The sequence below is a fragment of the Musca domestica genome, unplaced genomic scaffold (genome assembly GCF_030504385.1).
Source record: "Musca domestica strain aabys unplaced genomic scaffold, Musca_domestica.polishedcontigs.V.1.1 6, whole genome shotgun sequence".
Lineage (NCBI taxonomy): Eukaryota > Metazoa > Arthropoda > Insecta > Diptera > Muscidae > Musca > Musca domestica.
The window spans coordinates 16,361,509-16,378,916 of record NW_026712363.1 but is presented as its reverse complement, the minus strand read 5'-3'; the positions used below and the strand labels follow the sequence as shown (position 1 = coordinate 16,378,916).

The following is a 17,408-nucleotide window of genomic DNA, read 5'->3' as shown; positions in this document are numbered from 1 at the left end:
CAATTGTTCCGGATTCTAAAGTTTTGTAATATTATTTTATTGTTCTAAGTGGTTAATAAATTTAAGAATTCTAGGTACATTGGAAATGTCTAAAGGGCTAAGTACATAAGAAGCTTGAAGTCATGGCTAGGCATATTAATGTCAAATTATAATGGAAAACGACGGCTGGATTTTAGTGCGGCTCTGTAATCCCTTTTTGAAATGTCACAAAATATGCCTAGCCACGACTTCAAGCTTCTTATGTACTTAGCCCTTTACTATTATTTGTGTATCGAAATATTAAAGATACTCGAGAGTAGTTTAAAATATTTCAAGCCTACGCAAGCTAGCTTATGAGGTCACATGGACTAATGACCTATAATAAATGCATTTATTGGATATTGGATTTTAATTCACAGGAGGCTTTGGTCGTCGTTCGTATTTCCTACTAGGTCACATAGTCCCCTAGGAACAACGGCGACTTGTTTCAAAAGAACCTCGGTAATTTGTTTGAAGGTTGCTTTGTTTCAAGGAAGCTTCCTTGGTTAGAATATAAAATATATGTGTAATGTGGAAAATCTAGTGGGTGTCCTCCGAAGTCATCAGCCAATATGAAATCATACTAATCAGCAATATTCTGTAGGCTAGGTCGCCAAACATTAAAGAAACAAGTTAAAAAGTGTCAGTCGGTTTAGCCGACAGGTGTATCGAACTATTACATCACATTTTATAATTATTCAACATTTTGACCCTTTGTTTGTTGTTGTAGCAGCTCATACTACTGTGTTCGATCTAATTCTTCTCAATCGGGCTTTGCCTCTAAGTCCAGTCTCAAAAAGGATGCAACCTACACAGAGTGAATACTATTCAGTCCCGCTTGATAGGCCTGTTGATCTAGAGGATCTCTCCAATACCTTTGCACCTCTCTCTGTAGATCATGAAGGTCTTTCCTTACGTGCCTGAGCGGAGGTTGCCTATCCACAGATGGTGATTCGGATGGCTCTGTCAGGTATTGCATTGACAGCATTTTATTATGTTGTCGCACCGGTAAGGCCTTCGCCTTCTCATGTAGGTGGACCTTGGGGTAGTTGGTGGTCGTATTTACAACTCCATCAGCTCCCCAAGTGCAGCCGGCCAGAGACTTGAGAACCTTGTTCCTACTCCTAATCTTATCGCAGATAGCTGTGGTATGCGCGGACGACTTGAAAAAGCTATAAATTGTGACCCCTAAGACCTAGGGGTAGTTCGGATTTACAACTCCATCCACCTGCACATTCATAGATAGCCTCATCTCCGCTGTCCATGTGTGAAAAGTGTCACCGTCGATTTAGTGACAGATATCTTCATATTCCTCGCAGTGTAAAAGGAGGTTAGATCAATACATGTGACTCTGTGGGAAAGTTACTTAAAGGAGTGGAACGATATTAACCATTCTCGCAATGAAATGGATTTGGTCCAAAGAGACCTAGGCTCTAAAGCCGTTATTTCGTGGCCACATGGTTAAGGGTATAAAAATTATGAAGACTACGGCGGCGGGATGTACGATACCCGAAACAAGATATCGCGATTTGCATCCTCCGGATACTTACAGTCCGTACCGGGATCGAACATATCTCCATTCCATGCTATCCACCTCAGATCTGTCTTGGTGCGATTAAGTGGATGCAAAGTGAAAGTTTCGAGACTATAGCGAAAGGGATAACGTTGGTGCAGCCGCGTAGTTGCAATCTACGCCAGAATCATTGTCTCAGTCGTCGTCGGAGTACGGATTTCTAACGCAGTCTCCCGAAAAGTACCCAGATGTAACTGTTCCCATTCCGGATTTTCAATTCAATTGCAACGGACTCCCAGATAAGATAGTCGAGTTAGTGGCATTTATAAATCGAAGGAATAATTTGATGGCAGCGGTGCAGAGACTAGACTCTATAAAGAATTCTCTGTTTGGTCAGACATTCTTCCCTTAATCGACTGTGGCCAGAATTCTGAGAGTTCACCTGCTGTTCCTGTAGAGAACTGCTTAAATCTTCTGATATACGCTGGCAGAAAGAATTTTCCGAGACCTCATCAACTTTTCGATATTGCGTTAATACCCGAAATATGACCAAATTTCCAAATAGAGGCCCTTGACTTATTAAGGCCGTTGATACGGTAAATCACGCTACACTTTTAGAGGAAGTCAAGAATACCACCCTCCTACCTAGTTTGAAAAGTTGAATAGACAATTAAATGTGTGAAAGTCAGTCGTTCGAGAAATTCCGCAACAAAGGCTCAAACTCTTAAGAGTGAGGGGCGATATCTCCAGAACTGTTTAACTTCTACCTTTCCAGAATTCCATGCCATCCACACGGCATTAAGATCGTTACCTATTCGGATGACTGTTGGGTCATGTAGTTGATGACATATGTGTAAAGTAGAGCACCAATCTGGCAGTGCTTGCCACATTCTTCCAGGCAAGGAATATGAAAATATCCGACACTAAATCAACAGCCATACTCTTTGCCACATGGACTTTGGAGATGAGAATGCAGCTGAATGAACAGGTCGAGGGATGTTTAAACGCCCGCTCTCCGCAATAAATTGAAAAGTGGGTATAAGGACCTCAAGGCACTGGTACAGCACTTGAGCGTAGATTAGGAGACCTTGTTTTCTTTTAAAATGGTTAGCATTGGGACTCCAGGTCTGATAATAGCATTGGTCTGAGAATACTAATAATGGAGAGGTACTCAGACCTGTGATTACTGAGACAGTTTGCCTCTTTTGGAAATGTCAGCATAATCATTTGCGTTCGTTGCAGTACCTGTCTAAATGGACACAGGCAGGTCTAAAAAAATTCATGCTGATGCAGTCATCGATGTAGAAATCCATTAGAGTATAATTGCCGTCTTCGGAGTCTAACCTATCTAGACAGACTGGGCTAGTTTTTTCTCGCTCACATTCAGAACTTTCAAGAACTAAACATGCATCAGAAATTCCAGTTTTTTAAATTTCTATAATGGGCTGTTGTAAGCGGTGTACATAGGATGGTATAAGTACCCATATAATCCCATAACTTTGGCCAATATTTCTTTGATTAATTTATTGAGAACAAAAATTGATTTCCTTTTAGTTTAATTTTTTTAACTTCTCCCCGCTGAAAATAAATTAAAAGAGAATGATTTAAAGAAAATACAATATACATATATTTGAATAATTTTTCATCACTTGATATTTCTTTTTAAATAAATATAGAATAAAATGTCTTTTTGGAGTTAGTCACACTTTTTTCACTTTCTTTTAATACATGTTTTATTATTATTACAAAAAATATATATATTAAATAAACTGGGGCGTGGTAACACGCCCACAATTTTCAAAAAAACAAAATTAATACCGAGATAATGTGGTGTCATAAACAAACGAATGACACGACTGCTAAGCAGTCCAATAGCATTTCAGATCAATTTAAAATATTAATGAGACACACAATAATAATTGTTGCTGGGTTATCAAATATCAATGGATATATAAAACAAAGAATAATAATTGAAATAATGTAAATCTGCAAATTGCAATTAATACAAAAAATACAAAACTCAAATCGAAATCGAGCGTGCACAATAGAAAATATATCGATTTTAACTTTGAATAGATTTTCGTTTTCTGTTTTTCGTATATCCAAGAAAAATCGCTTAGCTAAAGTCCGAAGGGGAAGGGATTATTGAGGTATGAAATTAGGTGCAGGTGGCCGGGAATTTTATAGCCCTTCACAAATTTAGCTTGGCTTCAACCTGTTAGAAATTTTGTGCTTTGAGGTTATGTGTTTTTGCAATTATAAACAAATTTACGTATTCCTTTTCCATTTTAGACCCTAAAAATTGCTTAGCTTCTGAAGAGTTGGTTTTTCTTTCTTTACAATTGCAATACCCTCTTAACTTCTACAGTGGGAAAAACGCCAAATTCACTGGCCGCTGCTCTGTGCGGATGACGTTGCAAATATTCTTGCAGAATTTCCGCTGCCAAATGTGTGGCCTTATTGGATATTTCGGATTTCTCAGGTATAGGCATATGTTTACGTTGCATGGCAACCAAATTGTGACTGTCCTTTGTGGCTTTGGGGCTGGTTTGCAGCAATGATAATGCCCAGGCATGTTTCATTTTTGTCAACTCAGCCTCCAACTCGATGATACGTTTATCTTTAGGCTGTGGCACAAAGATGGGATCGAATTTCTTTAGTTTGCTCTTAATCTGTTCGGCCTGTAGGCGCAAACGTTCACTTCTTTCGGTGTTGAAGACATGTTTAAGCAATTGCAATTCTTCGGCAATGAGCGGTGTGGCTCCAGTTGTATGCGAAGAGAAGGAAATATTTGTTGAATGGCCCGAGGGCAATGTTGTGGAGAGTAAGGAGGAATTGTCAGCCTTCTTACCAGCAACTCCCATATTTTGGCCCTTAATTCTCTCCTTGATTTCACGTTTCTCATTCTCCAATGTATCGATGTCGCTTTGCAGATGATCCAATGTTTCCTCAAACTCTTTTTCTTTGCGTTTCAGCAAATCAACAGTCTCTTCGTATTTAGATTTCCATTGCATGGCCGAATCGAAATCAGCCTGTAGCACAGATAATTTCTTCTCTGCCAAATCTTTGCGAATTTGCATTTCAGACAATTCATTTTGTTTCATCTTGGCAGCCAATTTCAATTGTTTTATATCAGCCTCGCGATTTTCCAAAGTGGCAGCCAAGACATTCTTTTGTTCCAATTGCTTTTTGATCGTTTGGGCCCTTAGTATAATTGGTGAGGCGGGTTTCTCTTGTTTCTGATTGGCCATGGACATGATTTCATATTCCTTGTCCAGCAAGTATTGGGCAATTGATTGCAAATCACTGTTGGCCTGGCTCAGAATATTCTTAAAGTTTTGCGATGGACCACGATCATCCTGTTCGTAGATCTTTTCACAGGCCTGTGAAAGGAATTCCCAATATTTGGTGGGGTCAATACATTGATCACTGTCACTATCGCCCTCAATGGAGGCCACAATACTGGCCAGCGATTGTTTGTTGGCCAAATGTAGGGCGGACATAATGCGTGACAGGGCATGCGTCAATTGACGCATAAACTCAAGTTTGGTTTGTGAAATGCCACATTTGACAACATGCAAATCTTGTGGCAAACGTCTCTTAATCAACTTAACCTGTTGCTTTATCGACTCAATATTGTCGCCCAAGAACTGTAACAGCAAAGCAGCATCACTGGTCGATCCTTCTTGTCTCAGTATCACCTTGGCAATGCCTGTGTCTGTGAGAACACTTTCACAAGCTGATTGTATGGCAGCCACACTGTCCCGTACCATTTGGGCCTCATTCAAGAGATCTTCACCAGCCAGCAACACCGAATTCATGGCATTAAAGAAGGCCACACACTTCTCGATGTTGTCGGTGGTGGAGTTTTCATCCAATTGATTGGATTTCAACAATTCAATAATGCCATCAATTGTCTTCTCTTGGGCAATCATTTCGGGCAAAGAGGAACCAGCTCTCAACAGTGTATCGGGTTGGCAGCTATTCAAACCATACAATATTTGATGCAAGGCACACTGCAAATTGTGAATGTAATGCATCAAACGACACTTGAAGGCAAACTGTTGAACACTGTGGCCCTGGGTAAGGGACTCTTTGGTAACATTGTCCACAGCCGGGAAACGTTCACGTGTCTGGCTTATGACAATGCCACACTTGAAGACTAAACGTGAAATCAATAAGATAACCAATATAGAATCATGATCACCACCACGGCTCATAAACGACTCGGGCATAAAGGCTGTCAACATTTGAACATGCTCGTTGGCCTGGGACAACTCAATTTGTCGCAGTTGCACATCAATGGCCCTGGTGTAGGCCTTCGATTCGGCAAACATTTGTTTATAGTCCACCGATTCAGTGGCAATCTTCAATTGATTGTCTTGCAATGATTTCTGTTCATTATTTGCCGAAGCCTTGTCTCGCAACTCAATCAATTGGTCGTTTAGTTTTTGTACCAATTCACGGAATTTGGTGATGGTTTGATCTCGATCGTATATGGTTTCAATGGCAGCATCCCGTTCACGTAAAACTTCTTTTTTGGCAGCCTGTGCCAAATCCAATTCTTCACGTAAATCCATTTCCAAATCATGATTGCTTTCAATCAACTGTTCGTGGACCTCTTCTAAAGCTTCCAATTGGGCAACCTCCTCTTCCAGCAGCTTTACACGATCTTCCAATTCGAATTTTTTATCGGACAATTGTTCGACCATGCTTTCGGCACCCAAGGCTGCATCCACTTGTTCCTGCAAAAGTACATGTAAGGGAAATTTTAATAACAATTAGAACAATTACAGATTTTAATGATTTTTAAGGTGTCTTTAAAATAAAAACTATTTGTGGAAGGTAAAAGAATTTTAAATTTTGCCATTACCTCCTATATGAATGATTTTTTGCAAAAAACCCAATTTGTTAGCAACAGAAATTAGAAAAAGGAAAAATAAATTATTTATGGGTGTTGGAAATAAGAAGTAGAATTCGAATCTTTATATTTGGTCAAAGGGATTAAAATAATAAAAATTAATAAGCAAAATAGAGAATGAGGACGAAAAATTGATGTTTCATAGGTTACAATATACAAAATTTTACACCCGAGTATTGACCTTTCCCGATTTTGCAACTGCAAAGGGCTTGCGTTAAGGTATTATTAAATCAGAGGAATTTTTGGTTGCGGCCCGTCGTAGTCTACAGAGAGTAAACCTATCCTAGCTTTAAATAAACTTCTACTTCTTTGAGATGTTAAAAGGATTTGTCCAAACAGCCTCCCGCTATAGGCCTGCTGGTCAAATACCCGAAGTGGGGCCAAAGATTTTATCACAGAGTGTAAGCTCTCTCTCTTCTCTCATGTGCAGGTCGAGGACATTTTTGTGATATCCAGACCTGTAAGAATGATGCTCTGAGATCTGCAATAGGGGTGCCTTCTCATAACATAACCATATGCTTTCGTTGCAGTACCTGTTTGGGTGTTATCTTGGGAGTCATCCAAACCATATTTTATCACATATTTTACCACGGTACTTGACAGGGACACCTGGGCCCGTAATAATCTGTGGCATAGTTGTCTACACCAACAGTTCAAAGATGGAATGTGGAACGGGGATGGTGTCCTCTGTGACACTCCTAATTTTCGCGAATCCTACAAGCTTAGAAACGACTTAACGTATTCTAGGCGGTCAATAAAGCCACAGACCTGTTGGTCACGAGGAACAACGATGATAGTAGTCCAAAAGCTATATACGTCGATAGTCAAGCGGCACTGAAAGCCCTAAACTCCTCAACATTAAGTCTAAGGTTGTTTTGGATTGCAGGAGATCCTCGGAAAACACTGGGTTGTCCATCAAGCTCTGTTGGGTTCCTGGTCATTACAATATTCCTGGCAACAAGTCTGCAGACGAATTGGCCAGGCTAGGGTCCAAATCAACTACCATTAAGGTTGAGAAGTCGGCCATACCACCCCTGTGCCACTTCCTACAGGTAATTCATAGACACTACTCTGAGAGAATTCAACAAAACATCTCCAAAAGAATCTGGCCCACACTCTCGGAGAAGAGAACAATGTCGATACTGTCCTTGTCGAAACCTGACTTAAAACTTTTGGTGTCTATCATCACAGGTCACAGCAAGGTGAGGGCAATAACCTCGAAATGGGACAGCGATGATATTGACTACTGTCGATTCTGCCAAGACGAAGAAGAAATTAAGACGGTCGAACATTTTCTTTGCCACTGTCCAGCACACATTAACGTGAGACACAGGTTGGTGGGCCGAACAAGTGTCACATGATTTGTCTTCATTCTCTAAAGGTTCGTTTTCTGGCTGAAGACGACACGGCAAGATTTCTAGCCGTGGATCACCTTTATAACCATATATAATATGAATAATACCTTCACCTGTTTTCACTAGTCTTTCTTTCTTCCAATTTCTTTTTAGGATAAACACAATGGACCAGCAGGTCTCCCAGTGGAGTGGTTACCAAAATTCAACCGCGCATCCTTTAACCTAAGCTAACCTAGAACCGAGTTTGCAGAAATCAAACGAATTATGTATAGATGTGTATATGTAGTTACAAAAAGAACTTCTCGCAGATTCAGGAAACTGAGCACCACAGCTAGACGGAGGAAAAAAGGAATTTCAATCACTGCCTAACGTAAGCTGATTCGAAGTTTGTGAAACATCGCGAGACTAGTAGAGTGAGCAAAGGGACCACCACTTTTTCCAATTACAAATGATATCCGAACCGAAGTCCCTAACATATCATTTGTTATTCTCATCAAGATCCTCATCAATGGTCAGTCGGACAAGCCAGAATTAAGAATTAACACCACCATTGTGAGAGATTGTTGGCAACACACATTTTTTTGAAATGTTATGTTATTTGTGGTCCCGAAAAATATATATATAAAAATGATGTTTTTATTACAACCTTGCAGACGACGCCTTGGCATAATAGTGAACATATTTCACTGCTACATTTCTCTTCAACAACCAGACTATATTATTGAATTGTCTTTCAAGATAGATGGAAATGAGGCATTGGAAATATAATTATACGTTGGAATTTCATGTGTGGTCTTAATGGTCATATCCAGCTGATAAGATAAATAAGTTGTTTTCTTTTAATGCCAGTTCAAGAGACACTTGATCCATTTTTCATTGCACTTAACTTTATCGTGGACATTGCTATTCTTGTAAGATATGAGTTCATCATTGCTTTTGTTGTACGAATACAACGGACAAACATTTGGCAAACAAAACAAAAGTTTTGTGTGAGACCCCCTCTCATGAACTTTGATATATGCTATTGTCCTCATTCTATTGTGTCTTTTTTGTTAGGACAAAATGTACCCCACACATTCGACACACGCCTAATACCCTCTGGGACTCAGGTAATTCAATTTAAAAACGTCATAATGTACACAGACATTATCTAAAATAATAAAGACCCATTTACACATTAACAAAGGAAACAACAACAGAAAAAACACACAATCACTCACCTGCAAATCGGCCACAGTTGCTTCCAATTCATCAATTTTCGCCGACAATTTCTCCTTGGTTCTCTCCAACTCGGCTACTTCGGATTTTTTCATTTCCAATTCCTTGGTTAGCTTCTGAATGTCATGCTTATCGTGGGCTGACAAATCTCTCAGGCGCACCAATGTTTCTTTGAGACGTAAATTTTGCTGTTCCATTTGTTTGAATTCATAGACGGAGGGACCACCTTCGCCCACCGAACCAAACGATGTTTCAGCTTTGTTTTGCATTTCGGAGCGCAACAACTCCAAGTCGACTTGCAGTTCTTCTATGCGTTCTTTGGCTGAATCTAGTTCCAATTGTAGGGTATCGGCTTTTTCCTCAGCCATTTCCTTATCCAAGGTAATGAGTTCAACATTGTCTGCCAACTCAGCCATTTCTTGGGCATGTCTCTCTTTGGCCTCAATGGCATCTTTTGTTTCCTGTTTGGCACGCTGCAACTCTTTTTGCAAAGAAGCTTGGGCAGCCATAATTTTGGTACGAAATTCTTGCAACTGTTCGAATTGTATTTTCATTTTATCGAAATCGCGCAAACGTTCTTTATCCTCATTGCGCCTTTGTTTCAAGGTTTCCAATTTCTCCGTAAGATCCAATACTTGGGCTTGCAACTCTTCATTGAGTTTCTTTTGTTCATTAAGATTGGATTTATCTTCGGCATTCATTTGATTGGGTGGTGAGGTAAAGGATGGCGAACGCATAGGTTGTGAGGGGTTGAACTGCGGTTTGAGTATTTCCATGAAACCAGTTTCCACGAATGAATTCTTTTTGCCATTATTGGGAGTTGCATCACCACCAGCACCGCCAGTTCCTACATTTGACAAAGACAAGTTTGAGGCCGAGGCTTCCTTCGAAAGCCCAGTGGTATTGGTAGTGGAGGGTGCCAAACTCTTGCGACTGGCTGTACTGGCAGTGCTACCACTGCGTTCTGTCAACGATGTCAACTGGGAACGGGAACCACTCAAGGAAAGACGACTGCCCGTAAGAGATGGACGGGACATACTTAGCCGGGTTTTAGTGGGCTGCGGTGCGGTATGTTTAAGGCCATCAGCAGCTGAGACATCTTCCGTTGATTTGCGGTTTGATGTGTCAGGAGCCGGTTGTATCACTTTCAACTGTGTGGGCCTCACGAACATGCCATAGTTGTCGGGACATTCAAAATAGACAGTGCCTTTTATGGAACCATTATTTTTACCCTTTGGTTCATCCAGAACAACACCTACCCACTTGCCCACAGCAAAAGTAGTCATGCCCACAAAAGCAATGGTGCCCTGTAGATCTTTGCCTGTGAGCTCAATACGAGCTCCCACCTTTATGTTCTTTTCAGACATAGTTGCCGATGCTTGCAGACAGCTTCACTGTTGATGTGAGGTGTAAACACAAAGCGATGACAATAACAACAACAAATCTAGAAGTAGACAACAAAGGATTAGATAGTAGTCGTCATGGTGGTAGTGGTAGGAAGAAAGAAGTAACGGCATCATTCTAACAACAGAATATTAGGCCATTGAACTCGAGTTTTCTTACTTTCAGAAATTTGTTGGTAATTTCCTACACCAGCCTGCTGGTTGTATTGCTCGGAACCTCTTATTTTTACGCAATAAAACAATTCCTGAAATAGAAAATAGCCATGGTTAATACGGTTACATTGCCATTTTTGCCAACTAGCCACAATTGACATCATTATTAGTCACAGCCCTGTTTTCACGGCAGACAACCAACCACCATCGTCTTCACCCCGTCCGTTTTTGGTAATAAGCTTTTTTTCGTTGGCAAGTTTTGTTGCCACCACACTTACTTTTTGTTATGTTTCTTCTTCTACACTATGTGATGAGTTTATTTTGTTAATTTTATTGTAAATTTTTATTGTTTTGGTCGCTAACACAAATCTCTTACAAATAAAAAACGTTCATAATTTTTTGCAAATGATAGCAATTAGAGGTGGTAAACAATTGATGGTAGAATCGATAGTAACGATACTAAAAACGAGGTATCGATAAAGAAAGGTTTTTTCTATCGTTATTATCGTACGAAGGAAGCGGAAATCAGTGTTCAAAATTGGAACAGTTGGCCATCACAGTCATCAAAATTAAAAATTAAAAAATGGAAATTAACAAAACGAGGAAGCGTTCTCGAATTGCATATTTGTTCTACAAAAACATAAAGCAATTTCTCTTGCGAAACCCAAAATAAAGACGAGAACACATAGAAAAAGCAATGTAAATATCATCGGCTGGATATCGTATAAAAATTATTTAAATTAGTCAGAAAATTCAAAAAAAAAAAAATAACAGTTTTAGAGGCCAGAAGAATGGCTGTTTAGTGTACCATTGCCGGTCTGAAGTTATCCTAGAACTAACATCTTTCCATGTGCAATTCCCCGATTGATACTGAAATTGTAGAGGAAAATCAAAGTAGGCCTAATGACTTCGAAGACCGCTGTCTGCGTTACGGTTTTATTAAGATTGCTCTCTACTATCCGATGGAGTCTCGTTGGGAGAATCCATAAATTGTCGATGGACGAGGGAGACCAGTTCAGAGCGTATTGGTTAACAAAAGCAAATTTATCCATAGATGGTCGCTGGACAAGAAAGACCAGTCTAGAGCGTATTAGTTAAGAACTAGGCAAGAGATGGCTAGAATACGTTCAATTCTTGATTTCACTTTAAGGTGTGATCGAAGCTTACCAAAAATTAGACACAGAGATCAATAAATTGAAGTGATCAAACATCTACCTTCTATGTGTTCCATGCCAAAAAGCCAAAACTTCGCCCATCTGCATCTATTCCTTTGCAATTTAGTTTTTATAAGTAAGAATTTGGAAGGTTACTTTATGAAGTCATATGTTTACAAATTTTCCAAAATATGCAGATGGCAATTATCGTCCGATCCTCACGAAATGTTGCAAGTCGGCTAGGGTCTGAATTAAAGTCTATTGTTTTTGAAGATGTACTTTTAGGGGTTCAAATGGTCCAACAAAATAAAAACTTTCCAGACTTTGCAGTCGCTTTACAGGTCAAAATTGAAAACCAATCGACAAGGAATTTTGCATGAAAAGATAGTTATGGCAGGGAAAAAGTCTAGTATTTTGGATGACCATTGTATTTTGGATACTTAGCTGTAAAATGAACCACAACTTTCGCGTGAAATTGTTTTATATACTTTTCAACACTACGCAGTGGGTAAATATTGAGCAAATACTCCGGTCAAAAACCTAAGGGTAACATCTGGGCAGACATTTACTCTAGCAAACATTTATTCTAGCACTCTCTTCGACGTGAGACATAGAATTTAGGGGGAAAAATTATATCTTCATTTTTCGAGACAGAACTAGCAGTTATTCTTCAGTTAGCCGGAATGAGTAAAGACAACATCATAATTTGACTTCGTGGATTAGAAAACTATTTTCTTATATTCAATATAGGATGAACAATAGGCCAGCAGGTCTCCGACTGGACGAATTTTCTTATAACAACTGCGCGTCCTTTAAACTAACATATTACGCAGTTACTTTATTTTGTATTGATTTACATAAACAACTTTTATTTTAAACCATATGTTCTGTTTCAGAACTGGAAGAATGTACAAATTATTGCAAAACAGAATTGCAAAACTACTACATTCTTGCAGGTCCTGAAATATAGCAATAGTGAAGTTCCAGTATGTTTTGTTATAGCTTCCATTTACCATAAAAAGATGTTAATATCCGTATTTGGCTCCGATTTTTTTTTTTTTTTTGGAAGGACCTATGCTCAATTTTGGGTGATAATACCATTAAATTATAAATAAAATAATATAAATTTAATACTTTGCATAGTTTCTTTAATACTCACAGATTGCAGTGAAGGCGATATCCAATTTAATTTCATAACAAACTCTTAAAATATTTGAAAACAAAACCATCGAATATCTAGCATTAGAAACTTCAAAATGTCTTTAACTTTAAAATGCATAAAATATTTTAAAATGTTTCCAATTTATTTAATGCGCAATCGCACACGGATGACCAAGATAGTTTAATACACAACGAAGATTGACAAAAACTCAAATGATTTGGATTTCAAAAACAACAGTTTCCCACAAGTTGATACATTACATTTTTGAGAAGAACTGGTTTTCAATGGAAAATATTTTCAATATCGACTACCTGTTGGGAAGGTGTTTGTGTTGAGGGTAGGAAAACACAGACGTCGATATGTATGTATTAATGTGTATATGCTCGCACATAGTATTCAATTTACTAATTCGTAAGATGAAAGGGAAGATCACGTAGCCCTATGAATGCTGCCTTGGTAGTGGGAATATTTCATTAATCTGCTATACCACCCTTAAAAACTGATTTGAACTTTTTTTTTTATTCCGATGCAGGTTCTCTTTAAAATAACACTTAAAATTGTTGCTCTTTTCTAGGTCATGCAAGAATCTACTAGGACTACAAAATAGGTTATCTTAGTACAAATTATTACATTCTTGAAGTTCTGGAACAGACCATGTATTAATTCATGTTCTGCTCCAAATATAAAGAGAAAATCAATTATCGTAGTAAAAACTTCTGATTTCTTGCAGTTCTGAGACAGACCATCAGAACACAAAAGATATCAAATCACGACAACATTGGTCTGTTTCAGAACTGTATTTTCCTATTTTCCCATAAGATATAGAAACACATTTTAAAAATAGTAGATTCTAGCAGGTTCTGGAACAGAGCACATATTTGCCATCCTCCTTAATGTAGATATATTTTTTATGTTTCGATTTCAAAAACGCAACTATTGCATTACTGTTGTTCGTTTGTTTTAACATTGCAACTTTCCTAGATAAAAAACGCTGAATGTGCATCACTGAAGCAAACAAATAAGGTCAGCTGTTTATTTTGTCATTTTTTGCCACTTTCCATTCGTAAACAAAAGTGGCTAGTTCAATGGCACCTATCAGTGAATTGTACAATTGAACCAAATCATCCTGCCTGTGGGAAACGTTTGATTCGTGTACCGGATTACAAAAGGAATGTAGAAATGACTTCCGATGTGGATGTACACAAATATGGCACACCTCTGCCCTTGCTAGAGTTTGGTAAGATTTTAATTCTCTGCAGAGATGGTTGTACTCTAATGCCCCTTTTGTTTCAATTTTCAGATGAGGTTGTGCCCACAAAGAAACCAGTATATGCCCAGGACCAAATTGCTACCGATGACCAAGGAAGACGACGTTTTCATGGTGCTTTCACCGGAGGCTTTAGTGCTGGCTACTGGAATACGGTGGGCTCCAAAGAAGGTTGGACTCCACAGTCATTTAAAAGTTCACGATCCGAAAAAGCATCTGGCCGAGTAACACAACGTCCCGAAGATTTTATGGACGATGAAGATTTAGGAGAATTTGGTATAGCTCCAAAAGGTTTGCAGATACAAGAAGACTACACGGGACCCGAAACATCCAAAGAACAAAGAAAAAGGAAATTTCTTCAGTGTGATTTAAAGGCAATACCCGGAGAGCCGGTACTGCAGCAACTTCTGAGGCCGGTAAAAGACAAAGTATCTGTAAGGATATTAAAATCATGGGGCTGGCGACCTGGACAAGGCTTTGGGCCAAGGCAGACACGAAAGGAAAAGAAGAAAGCGAGGGAAAGAAATAAAAAAGAGTTGTATTTGTTGGAAAAATACGGCTGTGATTTACCCACTAATAGTAAAACGGCCAATGATACCGACGACGATGATGATGATCAGGATGACGGCGACGACGATTCTGAGGAAGATGACATTACATTTGCCCCCGAAGATTTTGAACCCATTCCCTATGGACTGAAAGAAGATCGTTATGGTTTGGGTTATAAACCACTAAGTCGCCACTCAGTCTTGGGAGGCAGTAATCAAAGTTCCAGTTCTGTGGCTGCCCACAAAGAACATATCAATTTATTCAAACCCCTAGAAATGATGGGTAAAAATAATCAAAAAATTTCATTTGCTGGCCAAGCTTTTGGTGTTGGTGCCCTAGAGGAGGATGATGATGAAGATGTTTATGCCACAGATGATTTGACGAGGTATGATTTCAGTTTGGAGGATAAAAAGAAACCCAAGAAATCTAAGAAAGCTCTAACACCTGATGAGTTGATTTTTGAAGACTTCCACATTGATTTAAAACCAGATAAGCCATTGGAGTACAAACTCGAAATACCCTTTGGATGGCAGCCTCGCAATTGGTATGAGAAAAGATCTCGGTTCGAACCATTAGATCCACGCACACAAAGACAATTGGAGAAGAAATTTGCCAAACCCCAAGACACTAATGCCGATGAGGGAGAAATGACCAGGGAGAGAAGGGCTGAACTACTGGGGGAAGAAATCAAGAGAAAAGAAGAAGAAACCAAAGGCAATTTTGTGCCACCCTCTGTGGTAAAGCCCTCAATAGCGGAATTGCAAAGGCAACAAAAGGAACGACAACAGAAAACCCAAGATTTGATGGAGAAAATTTCAGCTAAATCATCAAATTTTACCCGAGGAGGTATTATAACAATAGAGGGTGAAGAGAAAGCAGCTCCGCCCTTAACTGCGGAAGAAATTTCGTCAGCCTTTAAACCATTTGCCAATGACAATGCCAAACAGAAACGTTATGAGCAATTTTTGGCAGCCAATTTGCAGAATGATCATGAAATAGACGACTTTTTGGAAAACATTCAGCCAATAGAGCTATCATTGTGGGACAGACAAATGGAGAAAAAAGAATTTGTACAGGCCAAAAAAATATACCGACCTTTAAAGGGTATTATGTCGGATAGGTGAGAATTATTAGATACCAATTGCTTTAATTTTTATTAACTTATTAACTTTTTTTGCAGATTTGTTACTGAATCCCAAGTAAAAGCAGAACAAAAAGTTGCCGAAATCGAAAAAGACCCCTCTAAACCAATTGTTGTGGAACGCTCCAAGATGATGTGGAAACCCCACAGTCTCTTATGCAAAAGATACAACATTGCTGAGCCATTTGGTGGTCTAATGGAAGATGAAAAGAAAAAAACCAAAAACAAATCAAAAATGTCGGTATTTGATTATTTGGAAACATCTGTTAACAAGAAGGAGGATTTTCAAACGCCCGTCATTATTCCTAAAAATGTTGAGAAACCTCAAGAATTGGTTAAGCAACAAACAAGTGATTCTGCAAATGTAACGGAGGAAAAGGAAGAGGGAACCGTCAATTTAGAATGGCAAGATGTTTTGCAGGGCAAAACTAAGGCAACAGAAGAAAAATCTAGTTTTGTTTTTAAACCCAAAACAGATTTGGAAAAACAAGTTGTGGAAAGCATGGATAAACCAATTACCGAAAAGAAGGAGTTATTTAAATCCATATTTTCCGATAGTGAGAGTGATGGCGAGGAAGAAGACAACAGTAAACCTGGGCAACAACCAACTGATATCCTTAATCCCTTAAGTAAACCTTTGAATGCCGCAGCAGCAAATTTGTTGAGAAACAATTCACCGCCAAGGGGAATTTTTAAGGCTCTATTTAATGTACCGGTTAACAATACGACGGAATCAACCAAATCAGAAGAAGAAAAACCTCAGTTGAAGTTGAATGAAGTTGTGGAAAAACAAAACGACATAGAAATGAAAGAACCCGCAAAAGAAACTCCTAAACAAATTGAAACTACAAAAATACTATTTCAACCCAAATCTTCAAGGGAGCCAAAAGAAAATTCGAATTCCACCTTTACTTCGTCTTTACCCTCTGCCAATACAACGGAACTCTATGGTCCCAGCCTGCCTTCTAATCTGAAAGCGAATGATAATACAAAAACGTCTGCATCCTCATCAACATCTGCTGCCGCCATTGATGCCAAATTACTAGAGTTATTTAATAAACACAAACCCTCGGCACGTCTAACTGAAGTTTGGGTTGAAAAAAGCTCAAAACGCAATAGCTCAGACAGTGATGATGATTCCAGCTCAAGTGATACCTCATCCAGCTCAGATGATGACGACGTCAAACATAAAAAACGTTCTAAAAAATCGAAGAAAAAGAAATCATCGGAACATAAACACAAAAAACATAAGGAACACCACAAATCAAGTAAAAAATCCAAGAAATCTGACAAAAAGAAAAAGAAGAAACACAAGAAGAAATAAAATAATGTGTTTTTAATATTATTTTTTTTTAGGAATTTAAAAGATGTTTTTATATCTGATTTGGAAGGAATCTGTTTTGAAGATCGACCATATTTATACAAATTTGAATAGAGCGAGGAGAACACTTCTATAATTCTAAGATTTTTTAAAATACTCTACCCATAAACCTCCCAGAAATGACTTAGTCATAGATTACTTCTACAAAGTTCCATATGGCCTATGGTGTTGTA

General features: G+C 38.7%; 2 protein-coding genes across 3 annotated transcripts; one reads left to right on the top strand and one right to left on the bottom strand.

The window, feature by feature from the left end:
• Positions 1-3,856: 3,856 nt before the first annotated feature.
• On the bottom strand, positions 3,857-13,094 carry LOC101891703 (dynactin subunit 1). 2 transcript variants are annotated; one of them, XM_020036731.2, is made up of 4 exons: positions 12,895-13,094; positions 10,589-10,673; positions 9,028-10,469; positions 3,857-6,276 (listed from the first exon to the last, which is right to left on the bottom strand). In XM_020036731.2, exons 3-4 carry the CDS (start codon positions 10,390-10,392, stop codon positions 3,868-3,870), a joined length of 3,774 nt encoding a protein of 1,257 aa, XP_019892290.1. In that variant the 5' UTR covers positions 10,393-10,469; positions 10,589-10,673; positions 12,895-13,094; the 3' UTR covers positions 3,857-3,867. The 2 variants fall into 2 exon arrangements, with proteins under 2 accessions (XP_019892290.1, XP_005183529.1); XM_005183472.4 differs by lacking the exon at positions 12,895-13,094 and adding an exon at positions 10,860-11,016.
• An 882-nt stretch (positions 13,095-13,976) lies between these two features.
• On the top strand, positions 13,977-17,199 carry LOC101892164 (G patch domain-containing protein 1 homolog). The gene is made up of 3 exons (XM_011294213.3): positions 13,977-14,134; positions 14,198-15,833; positions 15,894-17,199. The coding sequence occupies exons 1-3, from the start codon at positions 14,077-14,079 to the stop codon at positions 17,176-17,178; spliced, it is 2,979 nt and encodes a 992-aa protein (XP_011292515.1). The 5' UTR covers positions 13,977-14,076; the 3' UTR covers positions 17,179-17,199.
• The last annotated feature ends 209 nt before the right edge of the window (positions 17,200-17,408 follow it).